The sequence below is a fragment of the Tamandua tetradactyla genome, chromosome 12 (genome assembly GCF_023851605.1).
Source record: "Tamandua tetradactyla isolate mTamTet1 chromosome 12, mTamTet1.pri, whole genome shotgun sequence".
Lineage (NCBI taxonomy): Eukaryota > Metazoa > Chordata > Mammalia > Pilosa > Myrmecophagidae > Tamandua > Tamandua tetradactyla.
Genome location: NC_135338.1, coordinates 29,138,286 through 29,160,147, shown reverse-complemented (window position 1 = coordinate 29,160,147; position 21,862 = coordinate 29,138,286). Strand labels below are relative to the sequence as shown.

The window sequence follows — 21,862 nt, the reverse complement described above, 5'->3', positions numbered from 1 at the left end:
CAGTGGTTCAAGGAATCACTAGAAGCTGTGCTTGTACCTTGAAAAAGAGGAACAGGAGGTAAACCTGGAAAAGTAAGTGGGGGGAATCTCATTAAAGACCTAGTTTGCTATGCTAAGGAATTTGGCCTTTATCCTAAAAGTGAGAATGCCTATAAAGCTTTTTAAGCAGTAGAGTGAAATGACCAGACTGTGTTTTAGAAGGGTCTCTCCGGTGGAAATGAGAAGTTGAACCGTAGACAGGAGAAGCTGGCAATAGAGGGACAAATGACTTGCAGAATTAAGAATTTATGTGTCAAAAAGCACCACAAACAAAATTTGAAAGCAAAGCATTTGGGAAGCACATTTGCAGCATTTTTGGACAAAAATAATATTCTTAATACAAGTACATGTTAATCATAGGGATAAACATACCTATATCAAGTAAACAGAAAATTCACAAAGAAAGAAATACAGGTGGTCAATAAGCATATGAAAATGTTATTCACTAATAATCAAAAAATTACAACTTAAAACACTGAAATATTATTTTCCTTATCAAATTGGTTAAGATGAGGTGATAATACCTAGTGTTAATGAAGATGCAGGGAACAGGATACTCTCGACACCTCAAACAGGAGATTGTTTTGGTACAAACTTTCTGGAGGGCAACTAACAACATGTATAAAAATTCTTAAAAATAGTCAAGCAATTTTCCTTCTTGGATTTTATTCTAAGGATATAGTCATAGCTGTGTGCAAATATTTAGCTATAAGAATGTCTGCTGCAACATTATTTTACAATAAAAATTGAGAAACCATGAAATAATCACTATTAGAGAATTGGCTACAAAATGAAGGTACATCTGTGTAATGAGGATATGGCTGAAAAAGTTTATGAGACATGCAGAAAACGTTCATGATACAGTCAGTGAATTAATGGGTGGAGCAAAGTGTGTCCAATATGCTACCATTTGCACATGATACAAGAACATAAATACGCATACATTTAAAAATGCATCAAGATCTCTAGAAGAAAATACAAGTAATTGGAAAGAAACTAGGTGCTGACAGACAGGCTGGGAGAGAGAGTTACGTCTTACTATAGAGCTTCCCTTTTTGGACTTTTCGAATTTTGAAACAGTGCAATTATTGCATATTCTAAAATATAAATACACATTTTGAAAAGTAAGTTATTAAAGCATATCGACAGTATAATCCAATTATTTTTGTTTCAAAAAATTCTATGTAAGTGTGTACATTTATAACCAAAAGAACCAAAAGGTCTATCCAAAATGAGTAATATTTACCTTTTTTAAGTTAGATTTTGTCTTAAAAAAGTTTTTCCTAAAATTTCTACAATAAACGTGTAATGCTTTCATAATAATCAAAAGAAAAGTACACTTTTTTTCACCAGAGTCTATCCAAAAGTCCAGGCAAGAGAAAGACAAAGCAAGTCAAGTCCAAGATTAGTGTTCCACATAGAGTTCAGCAGTGATGTCTGCAAATAACATGTGTAATTTAATGGCAATCCCATTGTGGGGGAGGGGTGCAGAGAAGGAAATCGAAGGTTTGGTGAGGTGAAGGGACCTGGCTTTTGCTGAACAGCTCTCTGTAGTTCCTGTTGGACAAATGCACAGATAATTCAGCTCCACCTCCCCCATGTATCCTCAACCAATATCCCAGGCAGCTTTTTAATTTGGGCTCACTTAACTTCATGGTAGTTTTGACTTGTTTCCAAACCATGATGTCTGGGGCTTTAGATGGGAAAACTCAAAGGACAGAGGTCAGAGTATCTGACATGCCAGTAAGCATATCTATCTGTCACCAGACAAATAGACTGAATGTGCACTTGTCTATAAGGTTCTGTGAAGTTGTCCTCCCTTAGTACTGGTTTTCAGTCATTCTCCTTGAGATGGTAACGATTTTGTCTCCATCAGTCCAGCCCTGCCACAACATACTGGTTTAAGCCAGCGCTCTCTCCTGCGGCCATGTTGGGAAGTTAGAGACTCTGAGTCCTTCCTGGTGGCATGAAGACCAAAGGAACACTGTCAGTTTGAACTGGTCTTGCAGGACACCTCTGACAACATTATCATTCTTCAGATCTCAACAAGCTGTTTGCCAACTCACAAACTTTTTCAGCTGGAGGCCTGGGAGGGGGGATATTTCTCATGCATGCCTAAGCTATGCCTCAGAGTGGTTTTGAGCTGGGGGTCATGTGAAGCCATTTTAGACGAAGCGGGCAGAGAGGATGTGGTAGGGATAGAGGAGAATATGACCACAGAACAGCTTTTTCCTTATACTCTTCTCCAAAGGGTAAGCTAAAGACAAGCAGCTGTGGTTCTCTGGATATTTCTAGCACCTTCCTGCAGTCCCCGTCAAAAGCCTTAGGGGAGCCATGTGAGTATAACTTGTGCTGCTGGCTTCTGGGCCCCTGGGCAGTGACTGGAGCCTGCAGCAGTGTAGCCACTGATTAAACAAATAACCCATAATTAACTTTGTGTTTCCTACCTATAATTGTGACTTTTTCCTGATGCAGGGAATGGGTGAGGAAAGCTAGATGGGGTGTTTGGGTATGTGCTGGCCCCATCAGCAAGTAGAAAAAATACTACACAGAAATATCTGCTGAGTTTTAACTAACTATTCTGACCTACACTGATTTGATCATGAGGGAGTCATTTCAGGGACTTTTTTCTGCCTTGGGCTAAAAACAAGAGGAGTCCCATGTACCACCACTAACATGGTCAGGGCTTTTTAGCTTATTGTACATTTTCTTAATCCCAAATTGCTATAACTGCCCAATGTGATAATTAATGGACCTGCAACTTATACTGCAGTTAATAGAGAGAGATCTGGAATTAGACAGACCTGATTCAAATCCTAGCTCTGTCAGAGGGCCATGCAACCTTGAGAAAATTTTTCTTATCTATAAAATGGGAATATTCATAGGGTAATTACATGAAATAAATGAGGTTATACATGTAAAGATCTGAGGATAGTGCATTTAATAAATGCTAACTATTAACATTATTGCATCTGTATATATTTTAGTTTTGTACAAGTCTCTTTCACTAATCACATGAAAAATACATGAAAGTGCTTTGAAATTTTTAAAGCATCATATAAATTAAAGGTGCCACTTGTAATAATCTCATATGCATATTTTTCAACTCCTCCATGTCCTTGAAGACTGAGACTACATCCTATACCCCACAGCATTTTGTATTACAATGGGCAAGCAGTAAGCCCTCAGTAAATGTTTCTAATTTGACTGAAGCGGTACGGCATAGCATAAAGAGCATAGATGTCAGGAGACTAGGCTGCGATAAAGTTTAAGGCAGGAGAGCCAGTCTACAGGCATAATTTATTCATTCAACACATATTTGTTGGGCACATTCTATGTGCTGGATATTGAGTTCAGATAATTTCATCAAAGAGAGGCTGTATAAATTCCCACAAAGCCAAGCTGCTGGGCAATCTCCACAATCCCAGCCCACTCTAAAATTACAAAGGCTGTAGCCAGCACTGCATACCACTGGACAAATGGCCAATTGCTCTGGGGGAAGCCCCATTTTGCCTGGCTGAAAGTAGCTTTGATTGAGGGCTGGGAAAGGGAATTAAAGTAAAAGAGTAGGCAGCTTCCAACAGAAATGACAGGAACTAATTTATTTTTATTCATACTTAATGCACGGAACAATCCCCCGATCTATATAGAGCTCTTTCTCCTAGGAATCACCTCTCCCTGCCTGCATAATCTACATCATCTGCCCTGCCCAATTTTTGCCCTGTTCTCCCCTGCCCTCCTGCTGTTGCAGAATGTGGGAGTACAAAGAACGGTATGTGTGGTCATCAGAGGGCACCGAGAGTGGGCTTCAGTGGCATGTGAATCCTGGCAGAGTTGAGTCATGGATCCTCAAGGGGGAGAGAGGAAAGCACAAGCCAAGACAACAAGTGAGTGAGGGAGGCAGGGCATGAAGTTACTGGGAGGGACTCCATTGTACAAATTCATAGTCTCTTATGTTGGCTCAAGCAACAATTCTGGTGTTTGTCTCATCCCTGGGTTTGTCGTGGTTGGCTTGAGATGTTCTGGTCTGTCAGGGAGGTGTAGAAGGGTCCAGCCCATGGGTTCAGTGCCTGCTGCCTCTGGGATGGTTCACCTGTCAGGTTCTGCCTCTGACAGAAGCACTGGCCAAAGTCAAAGAGGGACCATGAGACTCCTCTCCAGCTGTCCCGATAGAAGTCAGGCCGGTCTCGGTCACTGACCTGCTAAAGGAGACGATTTCTCCATTGTCCAGGCAACCCACCAGGTTCCAAATTTGCATCTCTCCTTCTTTCACACTGAGAGGAGACAAAGCATTGAGGGACAACAGGAAGAAGGTAGGGGAAGAAGGAAGAGGACCAGGGAGGACTGTCCACCAGGGACTGCTGGGAAGTCCCAGGTCGGGCACAGGTTTAGCTCTGGAGAGGCTTCCTATTTACATGGCTTCCTTCTCTCTCTGGGAGCATCTGCTGAGCTTCATCTCTGTCAGCTGGATATACCGAATCACGTTGGTATCTGTGAGGAGAGAAACACACCTTAGAGAACATCTGGTGGGGGAAACTATGGCATCTACACAGACTTGCGGCTAAAGCCGTGCCTGTATATAATGGACAGGCCAAACTCACTTAGCCAAGGTCCCCTCAGCTTATCCATCTCCTTTTCTGCTTCCCTCAGCAGACGTGGACCTGATCAGTGTGGTCCAGGGGGTAGAAGGAGAAGAAAGGGAATTTCTGCCCTAATTTCTATATAGCAGCATCTCTTAGCAGCCTGCACATCAGCAGAGTTAGTGGAGACCCCACTGAAGTTTAACCTCAGGCAAGTTACAAACCTTTCTGAGCCTCGTGTCATATCTGCAAGAAACAAAAATCAGCCTCTATTTTTGAATGTCTAATTTGTGCCAGCTTTTTTTTTTTTTTTTTTTTTACCTTCATCAGCTCATTTAATCCTCACTATAATCCTACAAAGTATGTATCATCATCTTCACTCTGACAGTAGCGAAATCTGGGTCTTAAAGAGATTAAGTAACATGTCCAAAGAGACAAATAGTAAGTGGTGCTGCCTGACTCTGAAGACTTCCTCTTGCAAGGATAATATCTTGCTCATAAAATCGCCTTGAGGACCAAATTAGATAAACATAAAAATGCTTGATACAATGATCAATAAATAATAGCTGAATGTAATTTTTTTTAAACTTGAAAAGGCTAAAATGATTTTGGTTCATTGTCTTGCTTTGTCATTATAAATAGGGTCAGACAACCACTTCACCACTAACTGGGTAATTTTCCTTAATTCGTATCCTTAAGTAAGTGAATAGGGAATGACATTGGATAGCTGCTTAATTCTGCATATACCAGAAGATCAGTCTTGGAGATATGCCTGGGATATTATTCCAGAAGCAGGAATGAATGCTGAAAAATGCTCCAAAAATGGCAGTCATAGCACCCAGAACAGTACTGGCATTGAGCAGGAGCTCAAGAAGAACATGTTGCGTGAGTCCATTTCATCGTTCTCAAGTTGATTATGGATGGTATAGTTGGGAGAACAACAGAACAGAAAACATTTATATACAGAAAACAAACCAACAACACTTAGAAATAAAGATCTTGGTGTTCTTAGAAAAGATAAAGGAAAAGGTATACAGTTGTGTGTTTGCAAATTGATCTTAAAGTTCTTAAAGATTGCTTAAAGGAAGATGGCATTTGTTTAAAAGTTATGAACAACAGTAGCAGCAGCCAATGAAAGCTCCGGTTAAATGTTACCTCTTCAGAGAGGCTCTTCTTAACCACTTAGTCTAAATTAGCATCTTATCACTCTAAATTCCTTTATTCTGCTTTATTTATGCCATAGCACATATCATTACTGATTATTACATCATTTAATTGTCCATTTGTTTATTGCCTATTTTCTTCCATTATAACAGAAGCTCCTTGAAGGCAACAACTTTTTTCCTTTCCTGCTTTATACCCAGCACCTAGAAGAGTACCTGGCCTATTGTAGTTGCTTGCTAAATATCTGTGGAGTGAATAAATGAATGGGTAAGCTAGTAAAGATGATAAGTGAATGGAAGATAATGCATGCTCTAAGGAATGGGATCTGACTGAAGAAGTCAAAACATGTTTCCTGGAAGATGGTGGGCTCAGCACCAAAATGATCTGTCTGTATTTTGTCTCCCCAACAAGAATGTGAGCTTCTTAAGGCAGGGTATTTGTATTTATGAGTGAATGAAGGGATCTAGGTTCAGATTTGGAAAAGATAAAGAATTCTGTACTCCATATGAAGAGATGAAGCAGACATGTTTCCTGGACCCAGGCAAATTGCATGGACTATGTGATCTCCTGGCTCTGGATCTTCGCACATACCCTGATGTATAATTTGCCATTTCTGCCCCTGCCTGGTCTTCCTAGCCACGCAAGCTAACCTCCTGATAAGAAGGCCCCAAGAGCTGTCAGAGAGGGCGATAGTGAGAAAACAGCATTTGCTGCCTTACCTGTTGGTTGGCGGGTCCTTGCTTCTTTCAGGTAGTAGAGTGCTTTGCCATAGTCACCAAGGTGGTAGAAGGCCACACCAGACCGGTAAAGGGCCTTGAAGTTCTCCCCTTCCTTCTTCAGGACTTTGAGGCAATATTCCTTGACTCGCTCATAGTTTACCAGTTCAGCCTGGAGCAGGCAGGCTATGGAAGAAAGGAGAAAGAAGGGAAAAAGCAGCGGGTTCTGAATCTTTCTCTTTAGTTCTTTCTTCCCAGAGGTTTAGCAGTACAGGGCGGTGGTTTACACCACGAGATTTGTCATCAAGTAATTCTGGGCCCCAAGACCAATTTCATAACTAACAAGCTGTGTGGCCTTGGGCAAGTTACTTAGCCTTGTTAAACGGTAAGTAGAAATAATAATAATAACAACTACGGCTAATGTTTGCTGAGTACCTTGTACGAGATGTTTGTCTCATTGCTTTATATGTATAACCAGATGTATTCCTCAGACTACTAAGAGGTAGATACTATTATTATTCTCATTTTACAGATGAAGTTGAGGCCCATGAGGTTATGTAATTTCCCAAGGTTATATAACTAGAAAGAGGCATGGCTGGGATTTAAAACAAAGACATCTATCTCCAGAGCCAAGTTCTTACTCATTGAGTTTTGGGGTGAATTTTATAAAATTTATGACTATAAAATATCTAATACAGACTTTAGCACATAGCAAGCATTCAAAGAGTGTTAGTTAATATTATTACAACTCATTTAAATCCCTGTACCAGTGACATCTACCTCTGACTTCCCTCAAGTTCCTTTTCATCCTCTGCCATGTTCATCTCTGTACCTCCTGAGAACCAGGGGCCTTCTGACTCGCTAGTGACTAGCATCATCCAAGCTACAGCTCTGGAGGCAAAACTGTTACTTCCTGCCAAAACCCAGCTGGGTGGGGCAATGTGGGGAGGTTGTTGATGCCCTGCTCTCTCTCTGCACTCAAATTTTTCCCACCTTGGAAGCACTGCTTTTGAGACAGAGGTGGATCGCTGATTTTAATCTTATGGGGGCCTTAACTTCAATTGCTCTGATCTTTCAAATAACTTCCCAGGCATCAGAATTGCTGAGTTTTTGAAATCAGACCTTTCATTGTGCATTTTAAACAAAAAACATACCCTTTTGCAGACTAAGAGGAGTTGAACCACACATGCTCTCAAGGTGAAAGTGTGAGAATCAGGGCATGAAAGACAATCAGTCCAGGTCTAGAAACTGACCCATCAGGTTTCACTGGCCATGGGGCAGGAAGCCAAACAAGTCAACAGAAGCTACAGGCTGGCCAGGAGGCTGACTGATCTTTGTACCTGTCTATTTTATCAGGTGAGAGCCCTCAGTAAGGTCTTCTTGGCTTTAGGAGAGTGGGAATGAGGGTGGGGAGAGGGCAGGGACTACAACCCCATGGGTGACTATTATTCACTGTGAACCACACTCTGCCAGTATTTGTTGTAAGGGTCAATCCCACTGCGCTGATGTTCCAAGCTCCCTTCCCCTCTGCTCTCTCAACTGTGGGATCTTAGGCCCCTCTCCCCATCCCTATACCAGTGGCATCTTCAGGGCTTATATAGCTCTGCATACTGAGAGGGGTTTCTCATTGCTACCTGTGGGGAACTTGGCTCTAACCATCTGTTCTCAGAGCTAAAGGATTTCCTGTCTGCAGCTCTGCTGTCCTCTCTGACCAGACTGAGCAGCCCTCTTCCTGGCCAGTTCTCCATCTTCAAACACACACTTCTGTTTGCTGACCCAAGGAAACAGACCTTTGTTTCCTTTAAATACAGTTGTCAAATATCTAAAATGGGAAAGGAAGCAAAGAGCCTGGAAATGGAAAAGCTCCCCACCCAAGGGTAAAAGGGACCAGTAAGTTCCATCAATTTCTGGAACTTACTCAGTGAAAATGTTTCCAATTCACTGGCAGATCTGAGCTGGTAGGAACTGAGATATCTGGCTGGGGAATTCAGACACAGACCTGGTGGGAGGGTGGGGCCAGGCTGGTACAGGGTGTGAAGTCTTTACTAATATAAGGGCAGAGCCCAGAAAGACCCAGAGATCTATAGTTAGGGATGGTCCAACTGGGCTGCTGTCCTCACTAGGAGATGCCAGTTAGTAATTCCTCTCATGCCCCCAGCCCAGTTATGATGACCAAAAATGTGTCCATTTTCCAATGTTCCCTAGGGTGGGGGTGGGGAGTGGCTAAAATCACTCTTGGTTGAGAGTCCACTAATCTTGGCCAAAAGGAGATTTCTTGGCAGAGCTAAGACAGAGAAAAGCAAGACCTATTTTAAACAACATTGAAAAGCCATGCTAGCTAGAGCAGAGACAGAAGGGAAGAGTGAAAGGGTGAAGCTAGAAAAGCAAGATGAAACCAGAACACAGAGGCTCTTCTGGTCCATGCTGAGGACCTGGGACTTTATTTTAAGGGACTGAGATGATAGGATGATGGTGACTAGATTGACTCGAGGGGAGGCAGAAAAGTGGAGAGAAATGTGGAAATGAATAGCATTAGGGAACACTTGAAATATTTTCCTTCTGTTGTCCGTATTTGCATAGTTAGAGCTCTTCATCCAGGAGATCTTAGCTTGCCATTTTGGATTTACATGATGATCCAGCTTTGTTCTTCCAAGTTGTAGTAACCCAATCTCTATTTGAATTAAGGTTTATAATATGACAGTCTCCACAGTCTGCCATGTGGTATGAATCAATATATTAAAGAGCACTGGGCTAGGAATCAGAAGAGATGGACTCTACTCCCATCTCCACCACTAGCCAACTTTACAAAAATCACTTTCCCTTTTGGGGCCCTGGATCCTGTCTACAAAATGAGGGGCCCGAGTCTCCCTAAATAATTTCTAACATCTGTTTAGATCTTAGAGTCTATAAATACAAACTTTTGCCACCTAATGGAAGGACAGATTTTTTTTTCCACTGGTTCCTCTTCAAAAGGAATTCTGTTCTCTCTATTACGGACAGTGAAGCACCTTTCATTGGGAATGACCATTGGAACTGACAGGGAACTGATGAAAAGGGCTTCTGTAAGACAGCAATTCTCTCCCACTATGTGGACTGCTTTTGTTTTTCTTATAGAGTTTGGATTATGTTCTGATGTGGTCTTCCCAAAAAGCAACATACCCTGAAGGAAGTAAGCTTTCCCATTGTCGGCCATCCTCAGAAGAGGAAGCTAGGTCTTAAACTGGATGGAGAAGGAGCCTGTTTCTGTCTGTGGCCTAGACTGTGAGGATATATTTAGATTAAAAAATGTAGTCACTTGGTGACAGAAGAGGTACAGGCCAGGGAGAGACCATCTGCAGTAGATACATGAAAATGGGCAGGGCTCCCAGACAGTCATATCCAGAAGGATGCTATTAACCTTCTGGTCTACCCTGGTCTTCGGAAAAGTCTAAATAACCTCTGTAGTCTGGAATCAGCCATGCTCTGTAGAATTAAGCAAGCCTCTAGTCATGCTTAAGAAGAAGCTCTAGAAGATAAACAGCCTTTCCTGAGCCTAATATTGTGATGGCAAGTGTGCTAGGACAATTGGCAATGGAAAGGTAAATTTTGGGGACAAGAATTGGGGCTGTTCATCTGTAAACACCCCTCTCATGCGGAGATTCCTCCTGTATTCCACCTTGAATAGGTGGAACATGATTTTATGAAAAAATCTGGAAGGCTTTCTTAAAATCCATGAAAGGGTCTGTAGTCAGAGAAAGTTAGAAAATTAGCACCTCAAAGAGTCCCACTGCAACTTATGTACATGTACAGAGAAAATTATGTTTGATGTTCTCAAAAGTAGTCATACCAAAACCTCAGATTAATAAATGTCAGGTTCTCCTAGTCTCCCAGCTCTGTGGCTCCAGCCCCTGCTTTTGTTTTTTCTTAGTGTATATGGGGCATAGTGGCTGACTGGGCAAAATGCCACCCACCATCATGAGATGAAGGGAAACTAGATGAGAGACAGAATAAGCTCATGTCGCCAAGAACAAAATCATTGGTTTTCTTCATATAGTTGATTCAATGTAGGCTGATCTTCTCTGCTGAAATAGAAGGAATGCACAGGGTAGATGGGGAGGAAAGAAAAACCCTCTCTGGGCCAGGAGTGAGAAGGAACCTAAACTGAATAGACACATGCTGCTGAGCCAGTTCTGGGGTGTCCTGGTTGAGGATCAACACGGATCTGGAGGAAGTGGCCTAGGCTGGAATCTGAGCTCTGCCACTTACTAGCAGTCGCCTTTCAGCAAGTTATTTAATCTCTCTGGGCCTCATTCTTCTCATGCGTTCAATGAAGATAACAATCCCTATTTTGTGAGCGCTCTTGTGATGAAGAAATGAGAAATGAGATAGTACGTTACATGTCTCACACAGTGCTAGGCACAAAAATTGCTTCTCAGTAAATACTAGTTCTTTTAAGAAGTCATTTGTCAGATTACTCCATATGGCTAGCAATGTGTGCATTAATTGGAGAACGTTTCCATTTTAAGTCCCCCACACAATGTGTGATCCAGATATGAAGCTACAGCTTAATTCAAGGCAAATTTCCAAGAATGGGTCAGATACACAAGGAAACCAGGCTTAACCTATACATCATTTTGGAGGGCAAGTTTGAGGGTAACTCCTATAGAGGAGCAATGGCAGTGCACTAAATACAATTAAACTGATTTTTACTCCATATGGCTAGTATCCAGGAATGCAATGACCCACCCAATTGCACCTTCTCGTCAAAGTGCTGATTTTCTCTTCTGCACACACAAAGGCTTTACATTCACAGTTCTGAAAACAACAGTCATTTGATTTCTCCTTTTTTGTTTCATGGTCTTGGATGTACAAAAACTCCCATTTTTCCCAAATAGTTCCCAAATCTAAAGTTTGATATTTGGTTTTAATTACCAGTTTTCCTTTCAAAGGGGGTAGTGGTGTGTGTTTTCCCTCTTGGTGTGGGGGGTGGGTAAATGCAGAGAATGTTACAAATGCAGTTTCACAGCCAGGAAAGGGGAATCTGGGGAGGAGGGAGGAGAATACTTCAAAGATTAGTAATGCCTGATGCCTGCCCTCACCATGAATGGATTCCAAAATCAGGATCTGGCTGACAGCTCTATGGATGGGAGAGGAGAACAAAAGTCACTGGGCTCTCCTGGAATCCTGATAATTCAGGAAAGCCAGCAGCTCTAAAAGTCAGCCGTGGCAGGAAAATGAATAGGCCTGGTTCCTGACTCTACACGGCATTACACGGCTTTACAGGGCCTACGAGGAAGGAGGAAGGTATTTTTAGCAGAGAAGCTGCAGGCCAGTTGAGATGGTCCTAGCCGGCTAAATAAAGACAATGATCCCAGCACAGGCATTCGTCTTCATGTCCTTGGGCTAAAAGACCTCACCTCTGGGTCTCCTGTGGATGCTGGTAAATATGAAGACCATATGGTGGCTACATGTCTTTTTCTTGAAGGCTTAGTTGGCAGGGTGAAAAAAGTCAGTGTCTCCCAAATGCCAGTGTCTATGCATCTGAAGAGAATCCCAAAGACCAGTGGTTCTCAAAAGTCACCTGTGGAAGCTTGTGCAACAAGGAGAATCCCAGGCCCAGCCCCAGGGACGTAGATTCCGAAGGGCTAAGGTGGAGCCCAGGGATTCTCATTTTTAGTAAGTCCCTAGTGGGCCCCCCGCAGCTGGGCCTTCTCACCTCCTGAGACAGTACTGTATATTCTAGCACTTTGGAAATGTTAAATGAAGAGAGCCCAGGAAAGCCATGGGGAGCTCTGGGATTACCCACAAAGGAGGGCAGGTCTCAGAGGGTCACGTCCTGGAGCTGGGAAATCTGCATAGGTGGGCAAAAATCGTTCTCAGACAGATGATCAAGTTGGGACATACGGGAAGCAGGGCAGACGAATGATGTGCCCCAGGATGAGCTTTGGAGACTCCAGCCCTGCACCAAAGGTAATATCTAGCCATCCTTCCAGAAGGGTAATAAGAACAAGGGCAGGTGATTTTTATTAAGCACAAATGGGCCAGATATTGTTCTATGCATCAGCTTGTTCAATCTGGACAGGAATTTACAAGGTTGATTCGAGTACTATGTCCATTTTCCAGATGGAGGAACTAAGTCCTTAGAAAGTTGAGTCACAAAACTCATAAGTATATGAGCTAAGATTTAAACCCAGGCTTTCTGGCACCTGAGACTATGCTTCTAACCATTATGCATACTGTCCTCCTAGGATGCTCAACTGTCTATAGTGAATTTTAACTCACTTCCTTTATCAGGCGGAGTTGAGGCCTGGGTTCTGCTTCCTGTGAGACTAATGTGAGCTTTCTATGGAAATACTTCTTATCTGGAGGCTTCCATATAATGCTCTAGGACCCTCTAGCCCAGTTGTTCCTCTGCCTTCAGAGAGAAAAACAAACAAAACCAAGTGCAGACTTTCCACTATGGTTTCTTTTCTTTTCCTTTTTTTTTTTTTTTTAAAGTTTCTGTAACAAAAGCTTAGGTTAAAACCATCAGCATCTTCGATTTCAATGAGAGTCTGCTTTCATCCTAACAGTGTTAACACGACACAACACGTTTCTAGTTTCTTCTTGAAACAACCCTTTACCTTAGCTGGTGCTTACAAACTAACCCCAAATTATTATTTTTTAATAGAAATTTTTGAGACAATTTAGATGCAGTTGTAAAAATAATACAGACAGAGCCTCTGTAACCCTTTGCCCAATTTCTCCCAATGGTAACACCTTGCACTACTATAGGACAATATCACAACCACGATGATGACTTTGATATAATTCACTTATTTTATTCAGATTTCCCCTCTTACTTGTACTCATTTGTGTGTGTGTGTTTAATTTTATACAGTTTTTCTCACATGTGTAGGATGATCAGGTCAACATACAGAACAGTTCCATCACCATAGGCTGCCTCCCGTTGCTCTTTTATAACTTTTCCTAATTACACCCACCTCTCTCCTCCCCCACCTTGTCTCCGCCTTAATTAAAACTGGCAACCACTAACCTGTTCTCCATTTCTAGAATTGTCATTTCAAAAATGTTACATAAATGGAACCATACAGTATGAAATCTTTAGAAACAGGATTTTCTTTTCACTCAGCATAATTTCCTCAAGAGGCACTGAAGTTGTGTATTAATAGTACATTCTTTTTTATTGCTGAGTAGTATTCCGTGGTGTCATACAGTATAGTTCATTTAACCATTCATCTGCTGAAAGACATTTGGGCTGTTTCTAATTTGGGGCTATTACAAATAAAACTGCTATGAACATGCATGTCTTATGTAAACGTAAGCTCTCAATTCTCTGGGGTAAATGCCCATAGAATGCAATTCCTGGGTTGTAAGGTAATCGATGTTCAGTTTTTATAAGAAATTGCCAAACTGTTTTCCAGAGTGGCTGTGCTATTTTACATTCCCATCAGCTTATCAGGATTTGGTGGTATACTTTTCAAAAAATTAATTAATTAATTAATTATATTTTGTATTATCAAACCAAAACAACATACAAACATGAACATTCTTAACATACAAACATTCCGTGTATGCTGTATAATCAAATGGCTCACAATATCATCACATAGTAGTATATTCATCACCATGATCATTTTTTAGAACATTTGCATCACTCCAGAAAAATAAAAAATTCACACATACCATACTGCTTACTCCTCCCTCTCATTGACCACTAGTATTTCCATCTACTCAATAGATTTTAACCTCTGTTCCGCCTATTTTTTTTCTATACCCCTTACCACTCCCTTTCATTGTTCACTTATTTCAATCTACTCAATTTATTTGAACAATTGTTCCCCCTATTATTTATTTATTTTTAATCCATATGTTTTATTTATCTGTCAGTATTGCAGATAAAAGGAGCATCAGACACAAGGTTTTCACAATCACATAGTCACACTGTGAAAGCTATATCATTATACATTCATCTTCAAGAAATATGGCTACTGGAATACAGCTCTACAGTTTTAAGTACTTCCCTCTAGCCTCTCTAATACACTTTAAACTAAAAAGGGTATATCTATAAATGCGTAAAAATAACCTCCAGGATAACCTCTCGACTCTGTTTGAAATCTCTCAGCCACTCACATTTTATTTGGTCTCGTTTCTCTCTTCCCCCTTTCAGTCGAGAAGGTTTTCTCAATTCCCTGATGCTGAGTCCCAGCTCATTCTAGGATTTCTGTCCCATGTGGGTGGTGTACTTTTTATTTTAACTATTCTCACTGGTGTGTAGTGATACCTCATTGTGGTTTCAATTTGCATCTCTCTGATGGTAAATGATGTTGAACATCTTTTTCAGGTGCTTATCTGTTCATTTACATACTTTCTTTGATGTCTGTTCATGTCCTCTATTTTCTAACTGGATTGTCTTTTGGCTTTTGAGTTCTGGGTATATTCTAACACCAATCCTTTGTCAGATATGTGGCTTGCACACATTTTCTCCAATTCAGTGGCTTGTCTTTTTATCCTCTTCACACGGTCTTTGCAGAGCAAAAGTTTTATTCTAAGTTTTTAATTTTGATAAAGTCCAACTTACCTGATTTAATGACAATTATTATTGTCATTTTTTTTTCACTCATCAATCCATACCCTGGAATAGGGGAGTATCAGACACAAGGTTTTCACAATCATACAGTCACACTGTAAAAGCTATATAGTTATACAATCGTTTTCAACAATCAAAGTTACTGAAATACAGTCATTCTGAGTTAACTTTTAATAACTCAAGAGGTATAGATCAGGGTTCATTTTAGTGCCTATGGATGTTCAATTGTTCTAGGATCGTTTCTTGAAAAGGCTATCCTTCCATTGAATTGCTTTTGTACTTTTGTCAATAACTAGCTGGGCAAACTTATGTGGGTCTATTTTTAGGTCCTCTATTCTGTTCCATTGATCTTCATCTGTACCCCACACTGCTTTGATCACTGTAGGTATGTGGAAAGTCTAAATATTGAATAGAAGTAAATTCTTCTCACTTTGTTCTTCATTTCCAAGAGTGATTTAACTATTCCAGGGCCTGTGCCTTTCTTTACACATTTTACACAAGCTTGTCTATGACCACAAAAAACCTTCCTGGGATTTTGACAGGAACTATGCTAAACCTATAGATGAGTTTGGGGAGAACTGACATCTTGACTATGTTGATCTTCCAATTCATGAACTTAGTATGCCTCTCCATTTATTTATGTCTCCTTTGATTTCTTTCATCAGCATTTTGTAACTTTCAGTATACAGCTCCTGTACATGTTTTATTAAGTACATACCTAAGTATTTAATTTTGTTTGGAGTGATTGTAAAAGTTATTGTGTTTATAATTCCAGTTTACACAAGTTCATTGTTAGCATATAGAAATATGGTTAATTTTTGTGTGTTGATCTTGTACCCTGCAACTTTGTTGAACTCACTTACTGGTTCTAGGAGGGATTTCTACATAAATGATTATGTTATCTGCAAATAGGGAGTTTCATTTATTCCTTTCCAATCTGTACGCCTTTCTTTTATTTCTTATTGTCTTATTACAGTGGCTAGGACTTTGTTGAAGAATGTTGAGGGTGAACATCCTTGCCTTGTTCCCAGTCTTAGGGGGAAAGCATACAATCTTAACCATTAAGTATGATGTCAGCTGTAGGTTTTTGTAGAAATTCCTTATTAAAATCAGGTAATTTCCCCCTATTTATAACCTGCTGAGAAATTATTATTTTTTAACATCTATGAATTATAGCACACATCTGTTTAATGGTAATGCTTTCACTATACATGTTGGGTAGTTTCTTTCTAATGAAGAGGGATCTGCAGATACAGTCATCAAATCGTTACCAGACAAAGGTGGTAGATTCTTTTACTCGATGCACTCAATAACCAAACCCTGAGACACTGGGGTTTCAAAGAGAGAAAAGATTTATTGCTAAGCTGAGATCAGATGGCCCATTGGCTGAAAATCTGTCTCCCCAAACTACAGTAATTCTGATAGCTTTATAGTACTAAAGATGGGCAGGTTTTAGGATAATGAGCAAATGGCTCCAGAAGATGTGATAAGAGGTGATCTAATTCTTGAGCATGCGAAGAGTGATTACATGCTTAGTCACAGAACGTATGTAATAAAATGGCGGCCTTTATATGATGATGGGTGTAATTTTTAGTATTATAATGAGGTATAGGTGACTTATAGGTTAAAATCTAAACTACTGTGCATGTCAGGTGGGCCCATTTTGGTTAGAACCAGTTTTAGTTATCAAGAAACCTCTGGATTTGGGGTGGTTTAGCTCTGGGCTGATCAAAGACCCTTCATTAACAAATATTAGGGGCTGTTTTTAGTGATCACAAGACTCTAAATTTGTACAGGTGGATACATGGGTACAAGTGAAGGCTAGTCACAGGTTTTTACAACCACAAGGGTACAAGATAAAGGCTATACAACCATTTTCAGAGATCACAAACTTTGCTCTGCCTTAGTATATACCGGAGCAGGAGGTAAATTTGCATATAGCCATCATTTATTAAGCATCTACTATGTATGTATCATTCGATTTGCTCACTACCACAGTCCTGTGAGGTCTGTACTGCTCCTCTGCTGTCCTGGAAACAAGTTCGTGGAGATTAATGGGGATGTCTGGATCCAAACCCAGGTTCTCACACTAAGTTGTTTTTCTACCATGCCATGTTGTCCCTCAGGATTTGATAAGTCTTGGTTAGAGGTCCTTCTTTTCTCTCTTTCTCCCCTTCAACCCACACTGGTGCACACAGGGCCATAATCCTTTTCCCGCTATAGGCATCAGGAAGAGTCCAGTCATGTTCCCAGTGTCCCTGTGGCCTTCAAAATCTGGGGGTGCAACTCCATTAAAGGAGCTTGATTCTTCTGCAGCATGAGGAACAGAGCCAGAATCACACCCCAAAAGGTTCACATCTGGCCCAGACTCCTCAGGACCCTCCAGCCTTGGCCTGGGGGACAACTCTATGAGATCCTATAACTAAGCCAATAACGGTTCCCTGAAAGTCTTAGCCTTGCCAGCACCTTCCAGGAAAGCTGTTTTCCCCACTTTGTCACCAGTACTTTCTGGACTAGTTTTGCCAGTGTTGGAGGGTTTCTGATGGTGAATGACCGCATTATCAGATTCAAAGTCTGAATTTGGAATACTCTGGGAATATATGGCATTAATTTAGATGCTAAGGCCCAGGTAACATTTTACATAGGCTTCTAATCTCATTTCTTTCAGAAACTCCTAGTTTGCCTCTGTCAACCTAGGAAGCTGGGAGGTTCCTTAGTTTGGTTTCCTTCCAAATTTGCCAAGGTTGCTTTGGCAATCTCAGCTGAGATCTCTTAATGACTATATGACAACACACACCAGTCAACTGGAATAAAAGAGAGAGCTTGTCTCCTGTTTCTTTCCCCAAATCTAGCTGCTCCCAGAGAGAACAGGGGATGGGGCTAGGGGACTTTCAAAATCCTAAGTGGTTTAGCACTTCTGAAATGAGACTTGGAGGGCATCTAGTCCAACCCTGACTGTTTACAGATGGAGAGACTGAAACTCAGAGTGATGCAACTTGCCCAAAGTCACAGAGCAAGTTAGCAACAGACTAGAACCCTGGTCCCCACTGCCCCTATGCAACATTTTGAGAACAGATAAGGTTTAGGTTTGGGCTATGAAGAGTCACAGAAGGCATCCAGCAAAGACAGGATGAATGAGTGATAGTTTCTTCGATGGCTATTCTGTCTGAGTGGCAGGTTTTGCTAGACTTAGGTGCTGACAAGAATCTTAGATACAGAAAACCCATGTCATCCCCTTCTCAACACCAGAGACACATCATGAATATTCAGAACCAGTTTATACCACAAGCTCTGACCCAACATCATTCCCTACTTCCCAGGCAGATTCAACAATGTCCCAAACAATGCAACAGTATGAGAGGGGCTGTTCCCTACCCTGTAAGGTACCAGGATCGAGTCCTGGGTGTGGGTTGGGTTGGTGGGGCATGATACAATGACACAAAGGTAGATGAATCCTATTATCGGACAGTAAGAGAACATTTGGAATTTGGAATGCTTTTACTTAATATCTTTAGTATTAGTCTGGCAAAACATAGGCAATGGCCAAAAAGGTGTTAAAAATTATATGTATAAGGTAGGTTTTTTTAGGAAAGCAAGAAGACAACAAAACTACCAATAGTTCCTCTACATAGATATCCCATGTCATCATTAAAAAAAAAATCAATAAAAGTAATTATACATATAGTTGGAAATAACAAACACCACAGAAAGATATAAAATATAAAGACCCCCCTCCCCAATTCCTCTCTCAGTTAACAGCCACACTTGTATGATTTCAGGTTATCTTTTCTTAATGAAAATATTGTACTAACGTTTGTTCATTCTCTTTTTAAAATTTTCCATAAAAGAAATAATATTAAACAGCTGTCTGCACTCTGCCTTCTCACATAATAATAGATTTGTGGAGATTGGTCTATGTCAGCACACACATAGCTACCACACCCTTTGTAATGGCTGCATAGTTCAGGAAGAATAGCATGGAGAAGTTTTTGCTTTAAGAGCTGGAGGAACCTTAGAGACCTTGAAATCCAACCTCCGGTTTTAAGAGATCAGGAAACCACTGCCCAAGAGGTAAGATTTCTTGACATAAAGCACATGGCAAGTTACAGACAAAACCTGCTGTCCAGGTCCCTCTCTTCATCAAGCCATACTTTTCACTATATTTGTTTCTTTTTAAAAAGAAAATATTATTTTGAGAAATCATCACACACATATAGTCCATACATGGTGTACAATCAATGGCTCATAATATCTTCACATAGTTGTGTATTCATTACCATGATCACTTTTATAACATCTGCAGCACTCCAGAAAATGAAATAAAAAGGAAAAACACATACACCCCACACCCCTTACCCCTCCCTCTCACTGACCACCTGTCTCTCAATATACACAAATTATTTTACCTCTTATTCCCCTATTATTTATATATATTTTACCCATATTTTTTTACTCATCTATCCATACCAAGGATAAAAGGAGCACCTGTACAAGGTTTTCACAATCACACAGTCATACTATAAAAATTATATCTTCATATAGTCTTCTTCAAGAATCGAGGCTACTAGAATACAGCTCAACAGTTTCAGGTACTTCCCTCTAGCCAATCCAATACTTCATAAACTAAAAAGGGATATCTATAATATCTTATAATTATCTTATAATGCATAAGAATAACCTCCGGGATAACTTATCAACTCTGAAATCTCTAGGCAACTAAAACTTTATTTTGTCTCATTTCCCTCTTTCCCTTTTTTGGCCAAGAAGGCTTTCTCAATCCCATGATGCCCGGACCTGGCTCATCCCAGGATTTCTGTCCCACATTGCCAGGGAAATTTACACTCCAGGGAGTCATGTCTCATATAGGAGGGAAGGCAGCAAGTTTACTTGTCAAGTTGGCTTAGAGAGACCACATGTGAGCCACAAAATGGGTTCTCTGGAGGTGACTTTAGGCATAATTATAAGTAAGCTTAGCTTCTCCTTTACAGGAATAAGTTTCATAGTGGGGAACCCCAAGATCAAGGGCTCAGCCTATTGATTTGGTTGTCCCTACTGCTTGTGAGAATATCAGGAATTACCCAGATGGGGAAGTTTAATATTTCCTCCTTTCGTCTCAGTCCTCTAAGGGGACTTTGCAAATACTTTTTTAGTCACTGCCCAAATTACTCTGGAATACACTGGGGCATCACACTAACCTGGACAAACCAACAAGATCTCATGCCATATTTAAGACTCCATGTACTTATAATGTTCAAGTAAACTGACCATAAAAGCTAAATTAGGTAATGTGCTACCCAAAATAAAAATTTGGCACAAATAAACACCTCTCCCTTTGGTCTCACACAGAAGTTGAGGTTTGAAAATATGGACCATATCATCCTTTATGCTGTATTCCGATTTAGCTTAGTCCTATCCAGATCAGCTTCACTCATATCTCTTATCTAAGTCTGATCCCTCTTTCAACTTTTTAAACATTCCTGTATGGGGTGATGCTGACTTTCATAGCTTCAGAGCTCTGACTCTTGAGTCTCCGGTGTCACATAAATAGCTGAAGTTTCTGGGAGTGACCAGGTTATAAACAAACAACTCAGTATCTCAGAGTTTAGAAATATCAGTTTCAACTCCTGAATGACGTGACTGCTGTAAGAGCTTACAATCTAGGACCCTTTATAATAGGCTCCAACCTGATAACCCATGCTCTCGACTTTAATTCACTGAATTTGTATATTATAGTTAGTCCATATGAATGAGGCATGCTATTTGTCTTTTGTTTCTGACATTTCATTCAACACATAATCCTTAAGATTCATTCACCTAGTTGCATGCCTCACACTCCATTCCTTCTTGCGGTCACTCAGCAGTCCATTGCACGTACACACTACAGTTCCTCCTTCCTTCCCTCTGTCGTTGTACCCTTAGGACACCTTCATCTGTTGCTCACTGAGAACACTGTCACCATAAAAATCAGTGTACAAATGTCCATTTGTGCCTCCACACTTAGTATCTCCAGGTATATAACGAGCAACATGGGGTTGCAGGATCATAAACCTCCCCTGGGGGCATATTCCTTCTTCATCTCCAAAAGTCTCTGGCTACGTGGGCTCCCACTTTTCCCAAAATGTTTCCACTTTTAAAGGATTCCAGTAAACTAATCAAGACCCACCTGGAATGGGTGGGGTCATATCTCCCTCTAATCAAAGGTTAATACCCACAATTGGGCAAGTCACAGATCCGTGCAGATAATCCAATCAAGTTTCCAGCCTATAGGCCTGGAGAGGGATTCAAAACAATGGTTACTGTCACAAGATGGATCTGGATTAAAACAGGGCTTTTCTAGGGCACATAATCCTTTCAAACTGGTTCATTCCACCCTCTGGACCCTAAAAAAGACATGTTTTTCCCTTATATGAAATACATTCACTCCATCACAATATCAGAAAGCTTTAAACTATTTCACTAACAATACAAAGTCAGAAAATCTGATCAAAGTCTGTTATAAGCATGGTCTATTCTAAGGCAAAAATCTCCACTGCCTCTAGACCTGTAAAACTCAGAAGAAGTTATCTGCTACCAACACACAAAGGAGGAACAGTCTCAGGATACATATTACCATATCCACAGGGAGAAATTGGAAGGAACACAGGGGTCACCAGGCCCAAGCAGTTTGGAAAACCTGCAGGGCAAAGTCCATTAGATTTCAAAGTCTGACAGTCATTTATCTTTGGGGCTCCAGAAAGTAGCAGTCCCGCCCTTTCCAAGGGCTTTTGTAGTGGCCCACCTCTCTCTGAATGCAC

The 21,862-nt window shown here is 40.8% G+C and overlaps 1 protein-coding gene across 1 annotated transcript in view; it reads right to left on the bottom strand.

Moving 5' to 3' along the window:
• Positions 1 to 308: 308 nt before the first annotated feature.
• The window catches only part of TTC9 (tetratricopeptide repeat domain 9), a 41,106-nt gene continuing 19,552 nt past the window's right edge, over positions 309 to 21,862 (bottom strand). Inside the window, exons 2-3 of the mRNA XM_077122882.1 lie at positions 6,503 to 6,685; positions 309 to 4,530 (exon numbers count right to left, since the gene is read on the bottom strand). Of these exons, the coding sequence (XP_076978997.1) occupies positions 4,451 to 4,530; positions 6,503 to 6,685 (263 nt within the window). The 3' untranslated portion in view covers positions 309 to 4,450. The remainder of the gene's footprint in view (positions 4,531 to 6,502; positions 6,686 to 21,862) is intronic.